Source organism: Ricinus communis, chromosome 6 (assembly GCF_019578655.1).
Source record: "Ricinus communis isolate WT05 ecotype wild-type chromosome 6, ASM1957865v1, whole genome shotgun sequence".
NCBI lineage: Eukaryota > Viridiplantae > Streptophyta > Magnoliopsida > Malpighiales > Euphorbiaceae > Ricinus > Ricinus communis.
Window position 1 is genome coordinate 22,894,810 of NC_063261.1, and position 24,526 is coordinate 22,919,335.

General features: G+C 32.7%; 2 protein-coding genes across 2 annotated transcripts; one reads left to right on the plus strand and one right to left on the minus strand.

Annotated features, from left to right (window-relative positions):
* Window positions 1–15,001: 15,001 nt before the first annotated feature.
* LOC8287467 lies at window positions 15,002–16,230 on the plus strand. The gene has a single exon (XM_015722414.2). It carries the CDS (start codon window positions 15,451–15,453, stop codon window positions 16,117–16,119), a length of 669 nt encoding a protein of 222 aa, XP_015577900.2. The 5' UTR covers window positions 15,002–15,450; the 3' UTR covers window positions 16,120–16,230.
* Window positions 16,231–17,034: 804 nt separating this feature from the next.
* LOC8287466 (BTB/POZ and MATH domain-containing protein 3) lies at window positions 17,035–22,825 on the minus strand. The gene is made up of 4 exons (XM_002524172.4): window positions 21,796–22,825; window positions 20,903–21,251; window positions 19,363–19,639; window positions 17,035–17,630 (listed from the first exon to the last, which is right to left on the minus strand). Exons 1-4 carry the CDS (start codon window positions 22,176–22,178, stop codon window positions 17,413–17,415), a joined length of 1,227 nt encoding a protein of 408 aa, XP_002524218.2. The 5' UTR covers window positions 22,179–22,825; the 3' UTR covers window positions 17,035–17,412.
* Between the last annotated feature and the right edge of the window lie 1,701 nt (window positions 22,826–24,526).

Here is a 24,526-nt window from a genome sequence, read left to right on the forward strand (position 1 = left end):
TTTTTCTTCCTTAAATTACGTATGAATAAATCATGATTGAAAAGTAAAAGATGGGTAAATGTTTGAGTATTTTATACATTATTAAAAAAACATGTGATAAACTTGATTACGGGGAAAAAAAGTTTTTTTCCCAAATATACAATTCTTTCCCTTTTGCTTTTCTCGTTTTCCAAACAATAAAATATACATATCCTTTCAATCATCTTTTCCAATCTCATTTTTTTGCCTCTCGCTTTCTCTTTTTTATCCTTTTTTTTTTAAATAAAGAATTATATATTTGTAATATACAAATATTGGATTTATCAAATGATAGATCTATTTTGCATTAAAATAGAAGATTTAAATCTATTTATTAGAATAGTTAAAATTCATACTATTTAATTCTTTTGATAATAAATGATGTTATTTTATTTTATTTTATAAAATTTTTATATATTTTTAAACAGTTGTTACTTTTCATATTACACATTAATTCGCTTGTTTATTGAAGAGGCATAGGTAGATTTGGACCGACCTAACTCAAATATAATTTATTTTCAGCTTAATTTCTAAAAATTTCACTTAAATTTAAACTCTAATCAGCAATGACATAACAGCTAAATCTTCACTTTGCAGTAAAAGTGAGTTGAAATAAATGAAGGAGCAGCATGATGAGAAATGCTTTTATCTGAAACTAAAAATAGAATCAATTGGGAACCGAACCAATGACATATAATGAGAGACAACAAAGTTATGGACGTTAATCAAAGGCAAAGTTTTTACATCAGAATTGTGACATCTAATGAATGGAGGAGTATAATAAAGTTATTCTATAAATTTTAAAAATAATAGTTATTCTAGTTTGCCTATTCTATTAAATATTATGAGATTTAATTAGTTTTAGACGCTAAAATAAATATTTGACTTTCCAAATCATATTTTTTCACGTGAGAAATTATTACTTCCGTTTTTAGTGGATTTAAATCATAAAATAATTATTTTTTGTACTTTAATAGAAAAAATCAATAGCATCATCTTTAATTAACGGCATAAAGTACAATTTAACCCTAATACAAATTGAGAAAGTATAAATGAACCCTCATGCTTTGAGATGCTTCAAATAGACTCTTTTAACTTTTTAAAAAAGTCCAATAAAACTAAATTCTAAGAGTGATAGAATATCAGCTAATAGTGAGAACTACTTAAAATATTAACCAATAACATGATGACATGTAAACACTATATTTTACTTTTTTATTCAAGAAAAAATTAGAGATAAATAAATAAATAAAATTACTTACCTTTTCTTTTCTTTTTTCTTCTTCTTCCAGTTTCCTCTAATTCCTAACTCACTTTTCATTTCCTCTCTTACATTTCTTTAATCAAACAAACGAGCTCATAAGTGAACAGCGAGCAACGGTGAACAACGAACAACATGATTCCAGTAGGAAGAATGATTTCGCTATTATTAATTTAGATTTAATTAGACTTTTTTGAGAGGTAGAGGGCCAATTTGAGACAAAATAAAGCATAGAGGCTTAATTGTATTTCCTCAAATTATATTAAGGACTTCTTTTTTCACCTTTTGTCTTAATTAAAAAAAAATAGAAAGTGGTAAAATAGACATAGTTGACTCTAAAAGTTTAGAAGTTTAATTGCTATTTAACCAAAAATCCATGTATTTTTAATTGATAAATTTTAAAGTTTTGTGATAAAATTAAAAATTAAAGTGTATAATCCTTTTCTGTTTATAAAATCAGAAATACAATTAGTATATAAAAGTTGTTAGTGTTAGAGGGATAGAATTTATTAGGTGAGTTATTATAAATTCACACTTTTTACTTAGTTTTCACTTAATCAGAAATTAACTCTACGTAATCCATCGAAATAATCATTTCTATATAAAAACTATGTATTATAATAATCAGATTAGTCCATTAGGCAGTTTATTAAAAAACTCATACTCTAAAGCACATAATTAATCAAGGGTTGTCCATGTTGATTGGAAAATGCTAAAATAATTAGTCAACTACTTATTGATGAAAAATACAGTTAACAACAAATTGTCTATTGTGACTGAACTCGCCGACCAACTACTAATGACATTTCATCACACCAATGGTCACATGGTGACCCAAATAAATAAATAAAAGAAGTGAGATTCGACGAGCTTAATGGTTCAAATTAATCGGACATATAAATGGGTCAAATTAGTGCCTCGCAAACAATAAACCGAATAAACTGCCAACCACTAATTTTTCAAGTGGCCTTTAACGTACGGATCCGTAAAACCACAAAATTAGGCCACAAGCCTAAAATTTTGGGAGCAATACCAGAACACGTAGTCATGCTGGCCCTCCCCTCTCTCTCTAAAATCACCAAAGTAAAGCCATCTAATACTACGTCTCCTCCTTAATCATTTGATGGGTCTAACCTCGTTCGAGGTAAGACCATCATGTGGCTTAAACTTCATCTTCTCTGATTGTGTATGGCAGGACCCACAATTGGGTAGTTGTAACTGTTCTGGATAGGTGATCATGTGGATTAGGGGAGATGCATATGATTGTAGGTTAAGGGTCCCAAAAATTGAGTGGCAATTCTTGCATTTCTTTGGGTCAGGAGAGTAACAGAAATAGGGCAAGTGTTGTGGGAATTTGGACATGATGTGGGTAGTTTTAGGACCAAAAACTTGAAATAACTTCCTTGATTTAGGTTATATACCTGCCTATCTTTTGATGGCTTGAGGACCCTCTTCTCCTAACTGCCCTATCCACAAAATCTTTAAATTAAGGGTTTTCCATTGCTAACAATTAAAATTTGAGGAAACTACTATTTCCTCTGATTTTGTACTTTAGTTACATTTTCATCCTTCTTGTTTGAATATGTAATGAAATCATTATTCACTTCTTTTACTTTAAATACATTTTTGACCCTTTATCAGAATAATATATATTTTAGTCCATGATTTTTTTTTTACTTCAAACAACAGTTTCATCATTGAATGTATAAAATATTAACTTTTTATTTTTTTTAAAGGTTGGCAAATATGAGACTAAAGTATTACTATATTTGAAAATGTAATGAATACAATTGAGTGTATAGTAAAAGCGAGGACTAAAATGTGAATTAATTCCAAAGTTAGAAGATGATTTTATTCAGTTTCCAAATAAGATGGAGAAAATGTAATTAAGACCAACTCAGGACCAAAAAGAAGAGAATTTGCTCTTGAATTTCCCAAATTTAATTATAATGAAAAATAGTTGATATATTTCTTATAGAAGTTTTTTTTTTTTTTTTTTTTGCATAAAGCTAGAGAATTCTTTTAGAGGTACACCCGAGCATTCCAGCTAGGTTGGCACCTTTATATTTCTTATAGAAGTTGAAAAAATAAAGTCAAAATGAAAACCAAATAGAAATTATGTATTTGTTAAAAAGAAATAATTAAATTAGATCTAGATTGTGTATTTATTAATGAGAAATAATTATCTTTTTTAGAAGAAGAGATAATTACATTGGATCTACAATTATAGCATATCATGTCGAGAGCTTTAATTAATTCAACTTCTTATTATTTAATTGTTAACATTTTTTAATCTTACTTATTTTTGTTAAATGTGCTATGAATAAACTAAATTTTCCAATTCATGAGTGATATATATATATATATATATAACATAGAAATCACATTTGGAAAGGGTGGACAATTAGCTAGAGTTGCAGTCATGGCCCGATTGCAAAAGAGGGGAAATCGGTCACATTAAAATTACCTTCTGGGGAGGTTCGTTTAATATCCAAAAACTGCTCAGCAACAGTGGACAAGTAGGGAATATTGGGGTGAACCAGAAAAGTTCGGATAGAGCCGGATCTAAATGTTGGCTAGGTAAGCGTCCTGTAATAAGAGAAGTAGTTATAAACCCTGTAGACCATCCCCATGGGGGTGGTAAAGGGAGGGCCCTATATATATATGTATGTATATATATATTTATTCCAACGCCGGATAGATGTTTGTCAATTCTAAATACTTATATAATAATATTCGATTTAGGTTAAATGTTATTGATCGGCTTAGAATTCTTCTAAAGCATATTCAAATATTGTAATGTAGGCGTAGATTCATGAATATAATAAGAGGAAAATGCAAAAAACTATTATGTGAATTTTGTTTATGATAATTTTTTTATATATAGTTTTATTCTAATACCTCTGAAGGCATAATCGTCAACCGATAAATTATGAATAAGAAAGTTTCAGAAAGAAAATAAAAGAAAATAAAATTCATAAATAAATTCGAATTAGTAAATAAAAAGAAAAAGAAAACAAATATAACAAATGAATAATTGAGTTGTGAAGTAAATTGGTAACATAATAAGAAATATCATAAGAAAATAAAAATAGAATAAGGAAAGAAAATTAATATAATGACATAAGAATTACATACAAAAATTTAAATTCAAAAGTTATTGTTATTAATATATCACCTATTTTTAACAATATTATATAAATATATCTTAAATTACTAACCTTAAATTTCAAAAGACTTCAAATTGTCATGAAAATGTTATATATAAAGATTTTCATAGGAGAAAATAACATGGTATCTTTTCATATTTTCTCTTTTTATGGATATGAGTCCTTATATATTAGTATGATTTTAAGTTCCTAGACTAATTTGTTCTACAATAAAATCTATGTTGTTTCTTGCAAAAAACTTTAATATTAAAAATTATTAAAAAATTATTATTTTTATAGGTTCATATATTTTGGTCAGTCTACTTTTGTATACATATAACAGGTGAAGCTTTAGATTTGGCCTTTTGTAACAATTTGAGTGTAAAATGATCAAATTAAGTAGGGCCCTCTAATATTGTGTGTTTGTGCTCTCCTCCTTAATCATTTGATGGGTCTAAACTTGTTTAATGCGATCCATCGTGTGGCTAAGATGGCATCTCTATGATTGTATTTTGGATTGGTGAGATCATGTGGCATGGAGGAGATGTCTAATGATTGTAGACTAAGGGTTCCTTCATTGAGTGGTGATGCTTGCACTTGTTGGGTCAACAACGTGGCCTAAACATTTGGAAATTGGAGTTTTTAGGAAAGTTTTTATTTTTTTTTAGAACTCACAATGTCTATCTAAATAACTTCCACTTAATGTGGCTACATCACATGTTCGTACAATAATTTCACCAAAATGTGAAAGATATGGTGCAACGTCACCTTTACTTGCTCCAAGGATCATTTTTTGTATGATATTAAAATTTACATATTTAATGATTTCTATTAAAAAAAGTAAGGTAATTAAAAAGAAAGGGCGACGTGCATTTTTGTACACATCTGACTAATGTTCAGGCGTCTAAATATGCATTCCTTTAAAAAAAATGATAATTAGTATGAATAATAATTAGATCGAGTAATTTTAAGTATTCAACGCTATCAATCTTTATAAATTTTTTAAAAAGTGCATAATTGAATTTAAATGGGTTTAATCTTTATTTTCTTATTTATAATAGACCTAGGTTTATCAAGTAAGTGTTGTTACATATTTGTCATATCCGAATAGTGAATTTGGATAAAATTGAATATTTATAATTTATACGAGTTGATATTTAAACACTTTTAACAATCGAATATACAACTTGTTATCAATTATTAATAAAAAGCAGAAAAATAACTATTGATATTCATAAAAAAATATTATTTTGATTTATTTTGCTAGTCCTTTTATGTTATAAATGAATAATTGTAATGCTCGAAACTTTAACACTTCGCACAATTTGAAAACTAAGAAGCTAGGAGTATACTATTTCGGATTAGAAAGGATAAAGAAAAATGAGTCATGAAAATGTACGTACCATTTGATGGGGTCAGGTGTAAGAGTGCATATTAAATGGACTGCCCAACCAAAACTAATTCTATTCCCTCATTCCTCGCAATCGCATGTGAAATATTTATCGATGGGTCATACCATCGTCTGAGATGTCCTTCTCCTCCTCATACTTGAAACGGCCTTAGCACAAATCATACTGATGAATCTATAACGTTGCGGGTTGGATTCGCACAGACGGACGGTGCCAATTGATAAATTCAACAAATTTTGAGAAAATTTTAAAAAAAATATAAAGTTTTATGTTATATAGGTGCAATATAAAATGGCCTCAACCGAAAGAAACAACTAACGGCCACTTGTCTTGTATCAGGACAAAAAACAATGAAATTTATAGGAAATTGGAGTGCAACTCTCTTTTTCAACTATTATAAAAGGCAGAATGGTTGCACCCAAGAGATGATAGGAACTTGTTAATTATTATTTGCTGGTAAGAGTTGATGGTTATTGATGCTTCTTCTCCTATCAATTCTTCTTGGGTTGCTATCATTTGATGTTAATTAGTTTGACAGTTAGTTAGAATCTTGCAACCATTTTTTCTTTTCTTTCTTTTCTTTTTTGTGCTATAATTTCCACTCAACTCAATTATGGCAAAGACTCTTTGAGACAATTTTACGTGGCTTGGCAGTCGCCGCATTTCCCTTCTCTTGCTGCTGCTAGGGTTTGTGTTTGATTTTTGTGACAATTAAATTTCATGGCCATTATTGTTTTTGGCAACGGTCTTTTTCTTTTCGTGTTTCCGAACTGACACTCTCAATACTTTAGCTATCAAACTTTTGTCATGTAATGTTTCTAAAAACAGTAATTTAATTCCTAGCAAAAGAAAAAAAAAAAGAAAAGAAAAAGAAGCAGTCTTGTAGTGATATCATGGTTTTAGAATTGAGGAATTTAGGCATTTTGATTCAAGTTTTAATAAAATTTTCTATTTAAAATTTCTCTTCATTAATTACATGCTACTTATTAATTTTATACACCGATCGAATATCTGTCTAGTTCATTCAAGCTCGACCGGATAGAAAATATAGTTTCGATATACTCTACATTTTAATTACCTAATTCAATAGGAAATATTATAAAGCACATTGTAATTTACTTTATTTCGAATTCTCAAAAAGTTTCATTCATCCATAGGACCAGTGACCTCAACCTTTGCATGTTAGTGTCTAAAATCTCCTGGCTATACCACATGCCTTGTGTTATCATGTGACAATGGGTCAGCTCGTTTCGCACATCTCATCCTTTGGAATTTTAATAGGATATGTTTAAATATATATATATATATATATATATTATTAAATTTGATTAAATTTGGATTTAATTTTTAGTTCAATTTAGATTAATTCTTTGAATCTTTCATTATTTATTTAATTTTTTTAGTTCAATCCATAAATATGTAAATTTATATTTTGCTGCTTATTTCATATATATCCATACTTATATATTACACCGATAAATAATTAACATATATTTATTAATTTTAAATAATAAAATATATATTATATATATATATATATATATATATATATATATATATCACCTATTTATTGTAATGTACAAATAAGAAATTTTTATCAAACCTATAAAGCGAAAGCCTCCCAAGTTCTGGGATCCATATGAGGTCTCCCATGTGTACCACTGCCCCTTCCTCTTATTTGCCGGTTGCCTCCACCAAAACTTACTTATCGAAACTTCAGAGAGTTATGTATTACCTTTGGCTGCTGCCTCCCGACTTAAATAAGAGATATCCTTTCAGTTTAATCATAAACTGATCACTATAATGCCAGAGAAAATATCTTTTGTTTTTCTGGCTTTTGCATTTTCTGTCTCCTAATTAATTACCTATAATGTGAAAAAAGGAAATATTACATATAAGAAAACTATATCTTAAGGCTGCTTAAAACAATTATTGAATAAGATATTTTTCCGAACAATTGAGATTTTCCAAAGAGTTTTTATTTTACCCAATCAAAATTTTATTGATCTGTTATTAAATTAATCTCCCTTCATATATAAAATAGTTTTTGTTTATTCTAGTTATAATTACAGAATCCGAAAATTTCAAAACTGTATTAAGTTAAAAAGAATTTTATTCACCTAATTTCAAATATTAAAGATTAATAGAAATTCTTTTTCCATTGATCTATTTAGAAGAATTATTATTTCCTATAAGGATTTTTATCTAAAAAAGCTCAACTAGAATTTCTATATGAATTATGAAGCAACGAAAAATTATAAAAAAATTTATATTGAAAAATATTTATAATTAAAATAATAATAATAACTTTGCGACGATTAGTTAAAATATTTGCATATTTATTGCATGAAGTATTAATTAACTTCTTTTAAAAAAGAATTATTAATTAATTTAAATGTATTATTTCTTAAGATAATCATTTTATTCCTTATTATTAATATTATTATTATTATTATAGTGTTGGACGGTATATAGCCAACAAGGATCTGGATCTAGCCATACATCTAATTGGGCTTTATCCGTAATTGATGGGTTTATCTCAAACATAAAGAAATTCCTTTTTTCTTTCTCGTAAAATGATCTGAAAAAATATTTAATCCATTCAAAAGATTACCTGTTAATGCTAACCGAATAGATATTAGTTGCGCTACTTTCAGTGTATTGGCTTGAATAAATAGTAGGTACTCTAGATGCTGAACAATATAACAATCAACGGTTGAATTCACCTATAATATATTAGCTAAAAACCATTCTAAATTGTTCTACTATGCCGCTGCCTGTTAAAGAAAATAGAAAATAGCTGCACCTTTTTTGTCTCAGAGGCTGCACAAGCTAGGTTGCTTGTGCAGACCTTTTATCACTGACCGATGGAAAAAGGGAGCATCCTTTCCTGCAAAGCAAGAAAGGTCACTTCCACCTTTTTCCAAAAAATTCAGAAGTGTTCGTTAGAAAGAAACTCAGAATCTCAGCATATATATAATTCCATCTCAAGTTGTAATAAACTCAGAATTCTTGTAACATTAAAATTCATCATTGTTCTATAAAATTCTACATGGTATCAGAGCTAGTTTAAAACCAGTCATCATCTACCCCATCAACACAAAAATCAAGCCTAAAAAATGGCTCACTCAGAAACCACAAAAATCACAAGCATTGTCCTGCGAGACAGTCAAAATTATTTTGAGTGGTCAAAATCTATTTCCATTGCTCTCAGTGGCAGAAAAAAATTAGGTTTCATTACTGGAAATAAATAAAAACCCAAACCTGTAAATCCAGAGGCTCCAGCAGAAGAAGAACTGGACAGAATGGAAGAGTGGCAGACAACTGACCATCTGGTCATGTCTATGATCACTAATACCATGGAAAGCCAGATTTCCCGACTGTGTATACTTATGGAGTCATCAAAGGCAATCTGGGAAAAACTAAAAGGCCTCTACGGGCATCAAAATAATTTTGCACACATTTTCAGATTGAAGTAGGAACTTTCTCAAATCACTCAGGGAACCAAGAATCCCTCAGAATATGCAACAGAGATATTAACTAGATGGGAAGAGTTACAAAATTACCTTCCTCCGTCTAATGATCCAGAAGAACTCCAAAGAAGAGCAAAACAAGACTTGATTTATACCTACCTCGGAGGCTTGGATTCAAGCTACGAAACAGATCCTCCTTGCCTCTCGGCTGCCTTCAATAGACGTTGTGATAGTGACTATCCAACACGAAGGAACACTATGAATGGGTCATCAGAAAGCACGGACAACCATTCCTACCTTACCCGTCGAGACCAAGCTCGACAGAGAGGAGGGCCGAGCGCCATTGTGCGATGTGACCACTGCAAAAAGTAGGGCCATCACCGCGATGGCTGCTAGCACCTTCATCCGCAGCTTAGGCCATCGAGAGGGTGGGAGGGGGCTGGAAGCTCGAAGGGAGACGAGAGGAGAAGCGGGGGGAGCGGGATGAGAAGGGAGGAAAACCCTAGAAAGGGTGTGCATTTGGGAATGGGGGCGTCATATGCCGAAAAATATATGACGCCCCGACTCGAATTTCTAGGGTTTTACCAACCCGACCCGACCCGTTTCGACCCGACCGGACTGAACCAAATCTGGCAACCCGACCAGACCCCTTGACCCACAGTCTTCATGGGCTGGACCTCTCCACCGGGCCAAGCCCAGTCTCCACTCAGGCCCATCTAGCCCAGCAGGCCCATCAAGCCCAGCCGGCCTCCCAGGCCCAGCCCGCCAGTCAGGCCCAAATGACCGAATTTTTTGCCCAACTCCAAGCTTTGATTCGGCAACCACATGGATTCGGGTCGGTTCAACCCGACAGGTTAGGTTCGGTTCAAAACAATTTGTTTAATAATGCTAAATCTTATCAAAATGTATGAATTATTGACTCCGGTGCTACTGATCATATGACTTGGGATCCTGTAAAACTAAAAAAAATTCATTCCACCAAGGATTCCCATCATGTGACCGTTGCAAATGGGAACAAGGTCAAAATTCATGGCCATGGCACCACAAATTTATTTAATTGCAACGTTAATGATATTTTATTTTTGCCTGAATTTAATTCTAATCTTTTATCTGTGAGTAAGATTACTCGAAATTTGAACTGCAATGTCATTTTCTCACCATCTTCAGTCTCCTTTCAGGATCGAAATTTCGGAAAGACGATTGGTAAAGGATACCTAGAAAATGGCCTCTACTATCTTCACAGTCCTCCCCCGCAATGCCTTATGTCAACCATTTCCACCCCTGGCATGCTCATGCATCGGAGATTTGGGCATCCCTCCGACTCCGTCCTAAATAAATTATTTTGTTACAATTTAAACTCTAGTAATAGTAATGTGTGTAAATTTTTCAAACACACGCGATTGCCTTTTTCCTTGTCTTCAAGTATGTCAGAAAAATCTTTTGATTTAATTCATTCTGATGTTTGGGGACCTGCTTCCATTACTGCCTATAATCATTTTAGATATTTTGTCACTTTCATTGATGATTACTCTCGTACTACCTGAATCTATTTATTAAAAGGAAAAAACGAAGTTTTTTCACGATTCTAAGAATTTTTTAATTTTATCAAAAATCAGTATAATGCAAATTTAAAAAATTTTCGCTCCGATAATGGTACGGAGTACGTAAACCAAAATTTTTCTATTTTCTTTAAACAACATGGGATTTTGCATCAAACCACATGTGTTAACACCCCAGAGCAAAATGGTGTTTCTGAACGCAAAAATCGACATCTTCTCAATGTCACTCGCACTCTTCTTTTTCAAAATAATGTTTCTTCTGTTTTTTGGTCGGATGCTCTCTTAACAGCCACCTATCTTATCAATCGGTTACCTACTGTCACCTTAAAGCACATGATCCCTCTAGAAGTTCTCAAAAGCCGTCAAATAGACTTAGGACATCTTCGAGTCTTTGGCTGTGTCTGCTATGTCCATATAAAGCGTCAGCATAAACTAGACAGAAGCTCTGTCAAAACCCTCTTTCTAAGATATTCCTCTACCTAAAAAGTGTACAAATGTTATGATTCCGTGACCCATAAAACCTATGTCTCTTGCGATGTCAGTTTTGTCGAGAATGATCCTTATTACACCATTCCCACTAGTACTGACTTTACCAATGGTCCTCCCCCTTCTTTATTTCCGCTTAACTCTAATTTCTCTCTTAGCAGCTCGGACCAGGATTGTCAGTTTTAGGGGGAGTCCCCTCTCGTCTCCAGGCTAATTCCTTCAGGGGGAGACAATCCTACTCTAGAAGCCCAATCTTAAGAAGTAACAGAAGAAGCAATTGCCTTGCGAAGATCTACCAGACAATCTAGACCTCCTGTGAAATTTAGAGACTATGTGTCTCATACTGTAACATATCCAATTAAGAATTTTATTTCCTATAATGTCTTATCTAATCAATACCGCAACTATCTATGTCAGATTTCCAATCTCGTTGAACCCACAAACTTCTATGAAGCCAACACTGACCCCACTTGGTGTAAAGCTATGGAAGAAGAACTTCTTGCTCTAGAAAGGAATGAGACATGGAGTATTGTTCATCTTCCACCAAATAAAAAATCCGTGGGATGCAAGTGGATATACAAAATCAAGTTCAATAGTGATGGAACCGTTGAAAGATACAAGGCAAGACTTGTAGCCCGAGGCTTCACGCAAACTTATGGAGTTGACTATCAAGAGACGTTTACTCCTGTAGCCAAAATGAATACGGTCAGAATCCTTCTCTCAATAGCAATCAATCAAGGTTGGAATCTGTTCCAAATGGATGTCAAGAATGCCTTCTTACAAGGAAACTTAGAAGAGGAAGTTTACATGAAGCTTCCTCTTGGACATAAGTCAATCTCAGACACTTCCCTAGTATGTAAACTAAAAAAGGCAATCTATGGCCTGAAACAATCCCCGAGAGCATGGTACGCCAAACTCAGCCGTTTTTTCTTAAGCATTCTTTTTAATAAATGTGAATCGGATTCATCTATGTTCGTTAAACACACTAACAAACACACTATTGTTATTTTAGTATATGTTGATGACATCATAATAACAGGGAACAATGATCATGGGATAGAAGAGGTCAAACAGAGCCTAAAAAAGGAATTTGATATCAAAGACCTAGGCCAACTTTCTTATTTCCTTGGTATAGAAATGGCGAAATCTGACAAGGGATTATTCCTATCTCAAAGGAAATATACCCTTGACATGTTAAAGGAATCAGGAAAAATAGGAGCTAAAACGACCATCACTCCAATGGAAACCAAAGTCAAACTCAATCTTGAAGATGGAAAACCCTTAACCAATATAGGGCATTATTAGCGCCTGGTAGGAAAACTGATTTATTTGACTGTCACTAGAACTGACATTTCATTTGCAGTTAGTATGGTAAGTCAGTTCATGCATGCTCCTCGCTCTAACCACCTCGAAGCCATAGACCGGATCCTTATATACCTTAAGGGAACACCCGAACAAGGAATCTAGATGAAGAAAAATAATTCCACTAATATAGTTGGTTTTTCTGATGCAGATTGGGCTGGAAGCTGTGACAGGAAGTCAACCACTGGTTTCTGTGTCTTTGTCGGAGGAAACTTGGTAACATGGAAAAGCAAAAAACAAAGTGTGGTTGCTAGATCAAGTGTTGAAGCCGAATATCGTGCAATGGCATCCACAGCTAGTGAACTCATTTGGATCAAACAAGTTCTCAAGGATATAAAGATTGAAAGCAAAGAACCTATGAAAATGCATTGCAATAACCAAGCTGCCCGTCACATAGCGTCCAACCCAGTATTTCACGAGCGAACTAAGCGCATTGAAGTGGACTGCCATTTTATTAGAGAAAAAGTCCAGAAAGGAGAAATTGAAACACCTTATATTAAGAGTCAAGATCAGTTGCAGACATATTCACAAAATCTCTTGACAATCAGAACCATCACTCGATTCTCAGCAAGATGGGCTCGATAAACTTATTCGAACCCACCTTGAGGGGGAGTATTGAAGAAAACAGAAAATAGCTGCACCTTTTTTGTCTCAGAGGCTGCACAAGCTAGGTTGTTTGTGCAGACCTTTCATCACTGACCAAGGGAAAAAGGGAGCATCCTTTCCTGTAAAGCAGGAAAGGTCACTTCCACTTTTTCCTCAAAAATTCAGAAATGTTCGTTAGAAAGAAACTCAAAATCTCAGCATGTATATAATTTCATCTCAAGTTGTAATAAACTGAATTCTTGTAACATTAAAATTCATCACTGTTCTATAAAATTCTACATTGCCTGTCATCTTTTGCTAACAAGTGCTTCTTGCAGGCTATTTGCTGCAGAGGGACTCCGCAGCTTTTCTTAGAAAGGATCGGTTAGGATGGTAGATTTCATTCCTCATTTTCCTTTTTCATTGTCAGATTTCTCTTTTTGTATCCCAAGATAAAGAAAAACAAAAATTTTGAATTACTATAGTCTATTTACAGTTGTATTAGTCGATTTATTTACTATCATTAACTAGTTTGATTTAAAATGAATGAGTACAAATTCAACTAATAAATAATGACATATATAACTATGCAATATTGGCTTAGCTATCCACTTTACATTCATCAATTTCATGCATGCAATGCAATTCGGCCCACAGCTCTCACACAAACAGACACATGAAAAACACAGCAGCATCCTCTGTAGAAGCAAAACTCACGCACCTGCTGAATGATGAGAAGTTACGCCCTGCGGCTCTCGTGATAACTCGCACGCCAAAGGAAACAAATCCCATTACCCATTTCCTTTTCTGTCTCTCTCTTTCTCTCTCTATCTATATATATATATATATATATATATATATATCTATATAAGCAAGAATTGCAGAATATCAGTACCAAAATCCCAGGTTTTAGACAGTGTGGAAACAGATAGATGAAAATGAATAAAGAGGGTGGTGCTTGTTACTTTCAGATGCCTGTTCACTACCCAAGATATACCAAGAAAGATTACGAGAACATGCCCGAATGGCAGCTTGACAGGCTTCTTGCTGACTACGGGTTGCCTATAAATGGTGACTTGGGTTATAAGAGAGAGTTTGCGATGGGTTCTTTTCTTTGGCCTGATTCAAGTGCTACTTATCAAGAACCAAAATGTTCATCCTCATGCTCTAGTGCTTATGGCTTCGACCATGATTCTTCTCCCTGCGGCTCTAACAAATTCAAGATTGTTGGGTTTTTGTTTCGGCTCTTGAGGGATGCTTGAAATGATCAACCGTTCATCAGCAGCTTCTTCTCTTTTTTATTTCAGTTTGCATATCTTTTTGTCAGTCAGTCTTTATTCTTCTTTTTACAAGCTTCTGGAAAGTTGTTTTCAAGGTTCTTTTACTTGTTTGTGGAGTTCTCTTTCTTGGGAATTAGCCTTGAAAAGTAGAATGTACATAGTCTCCTTTGCTATGAGTTATTAAAAGAAACCCTAAATTTGAAGACTACTTTCTAAATCTATAAGATTTCCCATTTATATTAATAAGATAATATAGATAGTAGAAAACAAATTAATATTTTACTTAAAAGAAATAAAATGAAATACATGTAGGTCAATAAAGAGTTTCAAAATTAATAAAAATACCCCAAATAAGGAGTGAGTAACTAATTAATTTCTAATAAACTAATTTTTTCCTTAATTTACTTCGCATTCAATTAAAAAACTTGTAATCATAATAAATTATTAGAATATATACTTTCAATATTTAATCAAATTTAAAGGATAACATTTTAAATTAAAATTTGAATATAATTTATGAAGTTTATAATGCATTAAATCAAAAAGAAGGAGAAAATATGTTATATATTTAAACAGTGCTAAAGAAAACAAAATATTTAATACTGTCTAGATACGAAAAGTTATCAACGTCCTAGTTTTCTTTATCTTTATCTGTAAATTATATGGTAATGGATTAAGGCGGTATAACCTGCAAAGTCCTATTTGCACTTGCTGTTCATAGTCCCGTAAGGAAAACCAAAATACAGTATAAATCTATCAAGTAATATAAATTTGAAGCTAGTCGTCTTTTATTTGGTAACAAAAGTTTTCGGAGTTGTAATTCTTGTACGCTGTCTGTTGATCTTAAATTTGCTTAAGAATTATCGTTATGGGGGGGCTTTCTGTGCTTTTTAAGGATGAAGAAACGGAAAAGATCAGCTGCGACTCGACAATCATGGCAGTAGATATCCCAGGGAACAAGAAATCAGGGGAAAGAAAGGTTGTCGTGGGTGGGCTTTCTTTGCTTTTCAAGGATGAATGTGATGGAGAACCTAAGACGAAGGACTTCGAAAGCTCCACAACAATAATAGGCGCGGAAGAAAATATGGTTGTTGTGGACGGCTTTCCCTTGGCTTGCAAGGATAATGATCAAGCACAGAAAGAAGTCAACTGCAGCAGCTCCATAATCATGGTGGAAGAAGTCGAGGAATCAGTAGCAGATGACAAGAAACCAGTGGGATTAAACATGGAGAAGAATGGGAAAAGGACTAGTGATTATACGTTCAAGATGCCACTGCACTTTCCAAGATATACTAAGGAACAATATGAGGAGATGAGTGAGGAGAAACTCGATTTACTTCTTCAGGAGTATGGGTTTATTAATCATGGTGACTTGGATTACAAGAAACAGTTCGCTATAAATGCCTTCCTCTGGCCTACTACTACTCCATGCGGAGAACTGCTTGCTGCTCAAAATTATCAGACTGCTTGTCAGGAAAAGAGGACAGTGATCAGTAGTATAGTTGGAATTGTTTGCCATGCGTTGAAGCTTAAGTAATTAAATTTGTCTATTGACGTTAATGCGTATATATTATATTATGTCTACTCATGTAGAACTATTACTAACTCAACAAGTTAGGGTTCATGTTTTTTCTTTGTTTTTTAATTGTTTAATTAGACCCTTTAATATGAAACTTGAGAATTTACAATCCGGAGAATAAACTCATCGTATCCTTTTTTATTATAGAAAATATATAGAAAAATAATTCATCTCTCCTAAACAAATTTTAAGAATCATATTCTTCTTTTTTAATTTTTTTTAAAAAAATAATTTTTAAAAATATCCTATTAATTCTCTTTTTGCTTCTTTTATGATTATTTATAACTTAAGCATTGCCATCCGAAATCAAGATATTGGGATTAGACTTGTCAATCGATTAGGTGTAACGTAAAAAACATTTCTATTTTTTTTCCGTGCGTAGTCAATGGACTTTTTTTCCCCGGGTATAGTCAATGGACAACAAGTGAATATTCTTGTACTACCCCTTGTTGATCCTCGAAAAAAGGACTAGATTATGCAAGGATAAAACGAAAAAAGAGAAGGAATTGTTGAAAATGCTCTTACAATTCTAAATCCCTAATACAACTCTAGTAGCTATTATAGAAGCCATAATTAGAGAATTCTTTCCGTTGGCATCCTAATTCCTAAAAGCATTTCTCCCATCAAGATACAAATTTCGTATTTCTGTTATTTGTAGAAATAGTTATAAAATTAAATTGAGGCAGCAGCCGCAACGGGAAACAGTTGTAACCTGGAGGGGTACAGCAAATAGGGTAAGAGGTTAGTCCGTCAGGAGTCGCAAAATGGAGATAACAACGAAGATAGGCAAAAATGGCACTATCATAATTTACCTGAGGATCTAATGGATCATGTACATTATATCCGTGAGTTAATTACTTTAAGATGTTTAGCTAAAAAAAATCACAATAGCTAAGGTTACATATATCATTTATATTACAGCTTAATTACACCCTAAGAATCAGTTTAACAAATGCATAATAATTAAAAGTTTCTTTGCTAAGCACAAAACAAAAGGAAACAGGCTGTCATGCTTTCAGAGTCATCTTTTCCATATTCTGTTAGTTCCATCACTGGCCTTTCACAATTACTGACTGTATATCCCAAATAGAACCAAGCTTGATATTTCTTCTTCCCTACAGTTTCAGGCGACATCAAAAAGCTTAAAATATAAAATAATAATACTACAGTTAAGACCTGCCAAAAACGCTATCCTTAAATCCTCTTTCATCAGAAGTAACAGTCTAACACCTGAGTGCAACTATATACATCCTAAAAACGCCTCCTTACTCGCCTGCCCATGGGATTGGCTGATTCTGCTGCAGCCCCATCTGCAGCTATATCTAGCCCATATATACTGCTTCCGCTCCTCTTCCGACTTGATAGAAGACTTGAGTTCTCATCGCCTGACGCAAATGTCTTTAGCATCTCGCACAACAATGAAGGGCAGCTCTCTTCCAAGTGTCGGAATCCTTCTGACTGCATTACCGCTGCAAAACATGAGGAGATAAGATTAGTTCTCTACTCAGTAGAAAATAGTGACATGAAGAGGACAAGAGGAGAGACTGAGGACCTTTACAGGGTAATTGCTTCATGCATTAGATGATAAAAATGAATTGAGCAATTGAGCACCACTATTCCTGGTCAATAACTTTAGAAAAATGGTATAGCATTTTAAGTGCAAAAACCCCAATGAGCACAACCAAAACTTTGGTTTCAGAAACCAAATCTTGAATTCTAATCCCATATAAAACCAAGCACAACCTAATTCCTCCAACGTATCAAGCCCAAACCCAATTTCTGGGCTTCAGAAATTTAAAAAAAAAAAAAACTGGTATGCCTAGTTTTATTGCCTGCAGTCTTCAATCATATTTATATGATATACTTCCTATTATTTTGACTATTTTTCATCAACATGATCAAACAGTAATTTTCTAATAATTCACAACACTAAATTTCTAATACCTAGAATTTAAAATCCTATAGATGTACTCTCCCCAACACATTCTAAACCTAACCAAACCTTATCTCTTTACCTAACCATATCTTGCTCTCATCGACTACAAATTATTCATTGAACATTAAATCAGCAATTAGATCAATATCTCTTGCTCGGAAAATGCCATTTACACCATCTTCATTTACCACCTCAGACCACAGGACATGGCAAATTTTGGATATAAGTTTTACTACCTAAATAAATAACATCCCGCCAAGCCAGGTGAGAGATAACTATGTGATGTGTGCAGAAATACCAACTTCAATCTCCTCTTTTCCTCTTTCTGCTACTCGTCACCCTAAAACTCTTAATTTCTCATTTCTAGTTCAATACTCATGCTGCCATCTCAATGAGGAGACTTGAAACAGAGTTTGCATTGATAGGTGTCCATGAGCAGCAGAAAGTGACTCTTATTATCAATCTTTCAAACCCCGTTATAACATGATCATAACACAAGCATGCATGTTTCTGAGTTTCATTTCTCTCTGTCTTCAGCAGTGAATATATGGATAATTCGTATCACATTCAGCTATATTTTTGTTCTTTTTCAAGAACAGGTCTATGTTATTACTAATCCAACTAAATCAGGATTAAGATCAAGTTGAATTGAGTTCTCGTTGTAATTAGAGATATGTCAAACCAGTTCAAAAGTGAAATCATTCGAGTGTGTTGATCTCAGTCTTAGATTCCATGTCTTTTGGTTAGATATTATGCTCCAAAACCCAAGTCAACCCACCCTATGTATAAGCCCTAAAAACACCCTCCTACTAATGAAGTGGATATCATTTGAAGTTCTGGAATACATTCCTTATCTGTCCCCTTCTATGATAATTAATGCCTCCAAAAGAAACTAAATGAGCGGAGTTTCAATTTCCTCGACCAGAGGCAACTAAGCACAACCAATGAGAAACAGATAAAATTAGGAAAAGAAATCAGAAAAGGAGGGAACTTGAATTGAGGAGAGAAGAAAGGATTCCTGAAAGAGTAGTTTTAAAGCTAAGTTTCCATATGGAGGCATTGCAATCGTTTACTTCTGTTATATAAGCAGCAAATCAGATTTGTTATCAAGAGATACAAAATACAACAGACAGTTGTATATTTTAGACTTCTTTAATTTGTAGGTATGCAGAAAGCAACTTCATTTACTTCTGCAGATAAAACAATGAAAACAGTGAAGTTGACATAAACCGAAATCTGCAATGCTAACTACAAACAAAACGCACCTCCCAAGTTTGCTGGATTTGCAGCAAATTTCAGACAGACGACCTTGAGTTGCAAACATTGATGCTGCTCAGCTAATGCAAGAGTTGTTGCCACAGTCTCAGCACTCAGTTCCTCGCACAATTTTGATTCACATAACAATTTCAATTGATCTAAATTGTAAAGATCAGCAGCAGCCAATAAATGCTGCACCATGTTGGTGGATGTGCACATTGATGTTGTGCCAGTAATCTCATGTACATTAGGAAGCTTGTCTGTGTATATAAACAGGAGCATTGCCTAGAAAAAAAAGTGAAGAAATTCATTCAAGTTAATACACCTAATGCTAACTAAAGAATGTTACAAATCGATAGAAATCTAAGGTATATATTCACAGAGAAGTCATCTATAATTGTACAGATAAAGCATCAAATAAGAGATACTTTTATCTTCTACATAAAGTTGCATATCCATCCTTGCAGATGTTGGTTGATTGGATTATTGGAAGACAGGAATAGATGATTTTGTAACAAGATACAAATTTCTGATAGACCACTAATTGTCTAATTGCAAAGCCTGTTGAATAATTTTTATAGATTCAATCATTTCACTGACTCATACTAAATAACAACCTAATGAATCTCCTTCATTTTGCCACTGCACTTCCCAGTCAGATTCGTTGCAACACTCATAATGATCAACTTGACGAAGATCTCATTGTGCTACAGAAGCTCGTAGCATTGGTCTGGATAAACCCCAATTTATTGCTTCCTCTGCACCAACAATACCTACTCTCTGGTGTGGAATTAGGCCAGCATTTCTATTGGAAAATAGGAGGCTTCCAAGTCCATGCCCAAGTACTTATTACTTCTTGGAAAAAGAAATTTACTCAGAGTGCAAGGTTATCTAAAAGCTTGTGAATAAATCTTACTATGGAATGAGGACCATTTGAACAATGGATAGTATCAGCATATGTACATTCCTGACTCAGATAATTTATGCACCCAGTTGTTTCAAGTCAGGCAAGGTCAGCATGATTTACATGAGCCTACGGAATACTGCAGCAGGCAGTTATGTTCAGTAATCAGTTTCATTTTCCTGTGCAAATCCCATGTGTAACTAAATGTGGAATCATTTTATTTATCATGTTAGGTGGTCATCAATTCTAGTTTTTCTGGTTTTGGCTGTTTAAGTAGAAGCTGGTTAATGAAACACTAATCAGAACTTCAATCAGGTTTGAGTTCCTTAAAATTCTAACAGATCCTTGGGTTCTAACAATCCCTCGCTTAATACTTAAAAATAGGTCACAAGGGAAGAAGACACACCATCTTTCAACTAGCCCAAACTTTGATGTTCAATTACAGATGCCCTCAAGACAATATCACTATATGCCCGAGTCTCAGAATAGTGACTATAGTTGCATGTCTGTAAGGCATGTGCATAAGCATATGTGATAACCTCGTACATAGAACATATTAAATTTCATAAACCCTGCGACAAAATCAACTGTCCAAGGTCGCAAGATGCTATATATTGATGATCTTGTAGGAAAAAGCAGCATACCTTGAAAATTGAGGGGTCAATATCCTCCACTACTACTTTATCTAAGTTTGGATCCCCAACAAGTCCAAAGAATTGAGCTCTAAAAACAGGGGAACGAGCAGCAAGTATCAACTTATGCGCTTTAAATGTTTCATCCCCAACCTGGAAAACAATGTCGCAACCAACTTCAGATTCTAACAGTTCCTTAAGGCCTTGCCCCATGTCTGACGGCGGAAGTGAAATGGAATACTGCTTTGGTCCTTCAAGACGGGTTCTAACAACTCCAACTGTGCAGTTCATGATTAGGCAATCATCCTTTATATAATCAGAATTTTCAAGAGTTGTTCTTCTAAAGAAACGCTTGTAACCCCTGCAACAAATTGAGCAAGTAAAGTAAAACGAGATGAGACACGTAGAAGTTGTCCAAACACAAACAATACCCCCCAACCCAAATGCACAAACAACATAAAAAGACTTCAACCATATCACGTTAATATGCACAAGTAAATGTCAATGTGACAGATTAGAACATTTATTGCACAGAGAAATCCCAACTGCGCAGCTAAGTGTAACAGTTTATAATAAATTGATATAATGATAATGATAGCCTGTAGAATGCAAGAGTGATAGCACAAACAACTTAGATTTACACGTCTATATCAATCAGCTATCAATTTAGCCCATAGCACAGTTACTATAATCAAATTCAGCAATTTGTCAAGCTTATCTTACCTAAAACCCAATCCCCAGATGCACCCCACAATGAATACACCTTCAAGCCACAATCAACAATAAATACACCAAAAACAAAACCGCTAATGCATACCTATTCACCTAAAACATAAAATCCCATTAATAAATCAAACATTAACAAATAAAAAGGCAAGATAAGAAACAAAAGAACAAAACTTTACCACATGCTCCCTCTATACTTCAAAGTATAAGGCCCACTTTCCAACGCACGATCGAAATGACTGTGAACTTTATGCTTCCCATTTCCGCTTTGATCAACCAAGGTCAACTCAAACAAAGCCCTAACATCAGTTCCTTCACTAGCCAAAGCTACAAAAACAGAAACATACATAGAACTATCTTCAGGATTTTTACCATCTGGGTAAAAATAGATCGCCCAATCATAACCACCCACAGTGAAAATATCACTTGCTATACATTTTCCAGCTCCCATTCCTTTCGCTAAAGAATACCCTTTTATGGAAAATTGGTGAGACCCATTTACCGTCTCGTTTATTGACATTGAACATGACTCTTTATCAGAATCTGACTTCAATTCAACCATGATATCATTGATTTCCACGGTTATTACGAACAAAGGAAACACTTTTCTCCTTCACTAGACAAAATCAGAGATAAAGTTGTCAACTTTCGTACAATTGCATCGTTGTTGATGGTTAAGCAAGCCGCAGAACAAACGAGGTAGGTTAAATTCCTTCGAATTGCACGAAATTAGAAAGAATGCGATGGATCGTGTAGGGTTTTCGTAGATTACGCAAACCCTAGAAATGATTCCGGGAATTGAGAGGTCGAGAATAGAAGATTAAAGAAAGGAAATCGTATCCAATTGTAGGAAAGTAAACGGGTGATCGGAGATTTTAGCCGGAGAAAGAGACGCAACGGGGTTTAGAATGGAGAAATTGAGAGAAAAGGAAAAAAGAAAAGAAAAGAAAAGGAGTGATTCTATTTATCTGATTAGGTGACACACACACACACACACACACACACACACACATATATATATATATATATATATAGAGAGAGAGAGAGAGAGAGAGACGTGAGAAGGTGTGCGTCATTAATGGTTGCTTTTTGTTGACAACATTTACATGAGATTGAGAGATAGACTGAGTTTGCTAAAGTTTTTGTGAAAATGTTTGTATGGATCTTTTTTGTGAATAAAATTTGCGTTAAGAAAATGGAGGAGGCGAGGGGAGCATTTATGGCTTTTATATATATGTGATGAGTGATGAGTGATGAGGAACGGGTGCCTCAGGCTGCAAGTTGGACTTCGCAACCCGGAGACGGCACAACCTCGCGATTTTGCCCCTTGTTTGGCCGGAGACATTTTAAATAAAAAGATTTTATAAAATTTATATTTATATATTATATTAATTATTAAAATTAAATTTTTTTGATATTTAAGTTTTTATACATAAAATATATATATTTTTATTTATTTATTTATTTATTTTTAATATATAAACTTCAAATTTATATATAAATTTATAATTTTTTATTAATTTATTAATTCATAAATTTTATTCTAATTAAATAATAAATTTAATTTTAAAAGATAGTACTTTAATTATTTTTTAATATTATTTAATTAATAAATAATTTTCTAATCGTATAATGGTATTAATTTTATTTAAAAAATAGTATATTAATTATATTTTAATACCATATTAACTAATTAATTAATCTTCTATTGAGATAATAATTTTAACTTAGAAATTAATATTTTAAATAATTTTTAGTATTATATTTAATAATAATTAAGTTTTAATTATATAATAAATTCTTATCCTATAAGATAGTAATATTAATTGATATAATATTAAAATTAATTAATAAATAATTTTTAAATTATTATATTAATAAAATTTAAAAATTTAAAAAAAGATAAGAATATTTAAAAATAGTTAGTTTGCTATTATCTTTAAAATTTTATAAATTAATATCTAATGTTAATAATTTTATTAAATTATAACTATCAATTTAATTTTATAATCAAAATAATATTAACAATCGTGCAACACACGGATAAACGACTAATTTAATTTAAATTCATTAATTGATAACTAAAAAGATATATTGAATTTATGAATTTTAACAAGTCCTTTATCTTTTAAATTCGTTCACTTTTTAGAATTTTAATTTTTATATTAGAAGATGAAATTTTTTAAAATCAACCATTTTAAAAAAGTAATGTATTATTATAATAATTTTTTATTTTAATTTTATCCATAATAGATTTATATATTTTTAAGATTATATAAAAATAAAAATAAATTATAATTTTATTACTTTTATATTTAATTTAGAAATTCTTTTATATTCTAATTTCACAATTCTCACTAAATTCATATATTTCAATGTCCCTCAATCCAAATAATGTTTAACTATTTTTACTGAGATCGCTGTTTTATTACATAAATTATTTATTTACTCATAGGTGGTACAAGATTTATACTTTTTGGTCTAAAAGTGTTTTATAAATATTTATATTAAAAATTAATCTAATCCCATTTAATTAAGAAAAATGATTCCAAAAGTTGATTCTCCTAATCTAGATTGAAGTTAGAGCTGACATAAAATCTTGATTTGGAGTGGAAAAAAAATAAGAAAGCATAGAGATGGTTTGTTTGTTCGAACAGAAAAATGTATGAGGAAGTCAATGGCATGTTTTAGTGTTTGAGTTAATTGAGAAGTGGAGAGATTTGAGGAGTTTGTTACTCGAAGGAGAATGATAAGTTGAAGAGGGAGTTAGGCATGTTTCTCGAAGCTAAGGAAGTTGAAGAGATGGAGGAGATTCATCAAATTTTAGAAGTCTACGTTAAGGAGGACACCAGCATTTGTATTTCTAATTTTATATTGACAACTAGTCGTTTACTCATACGTTGTATTGTT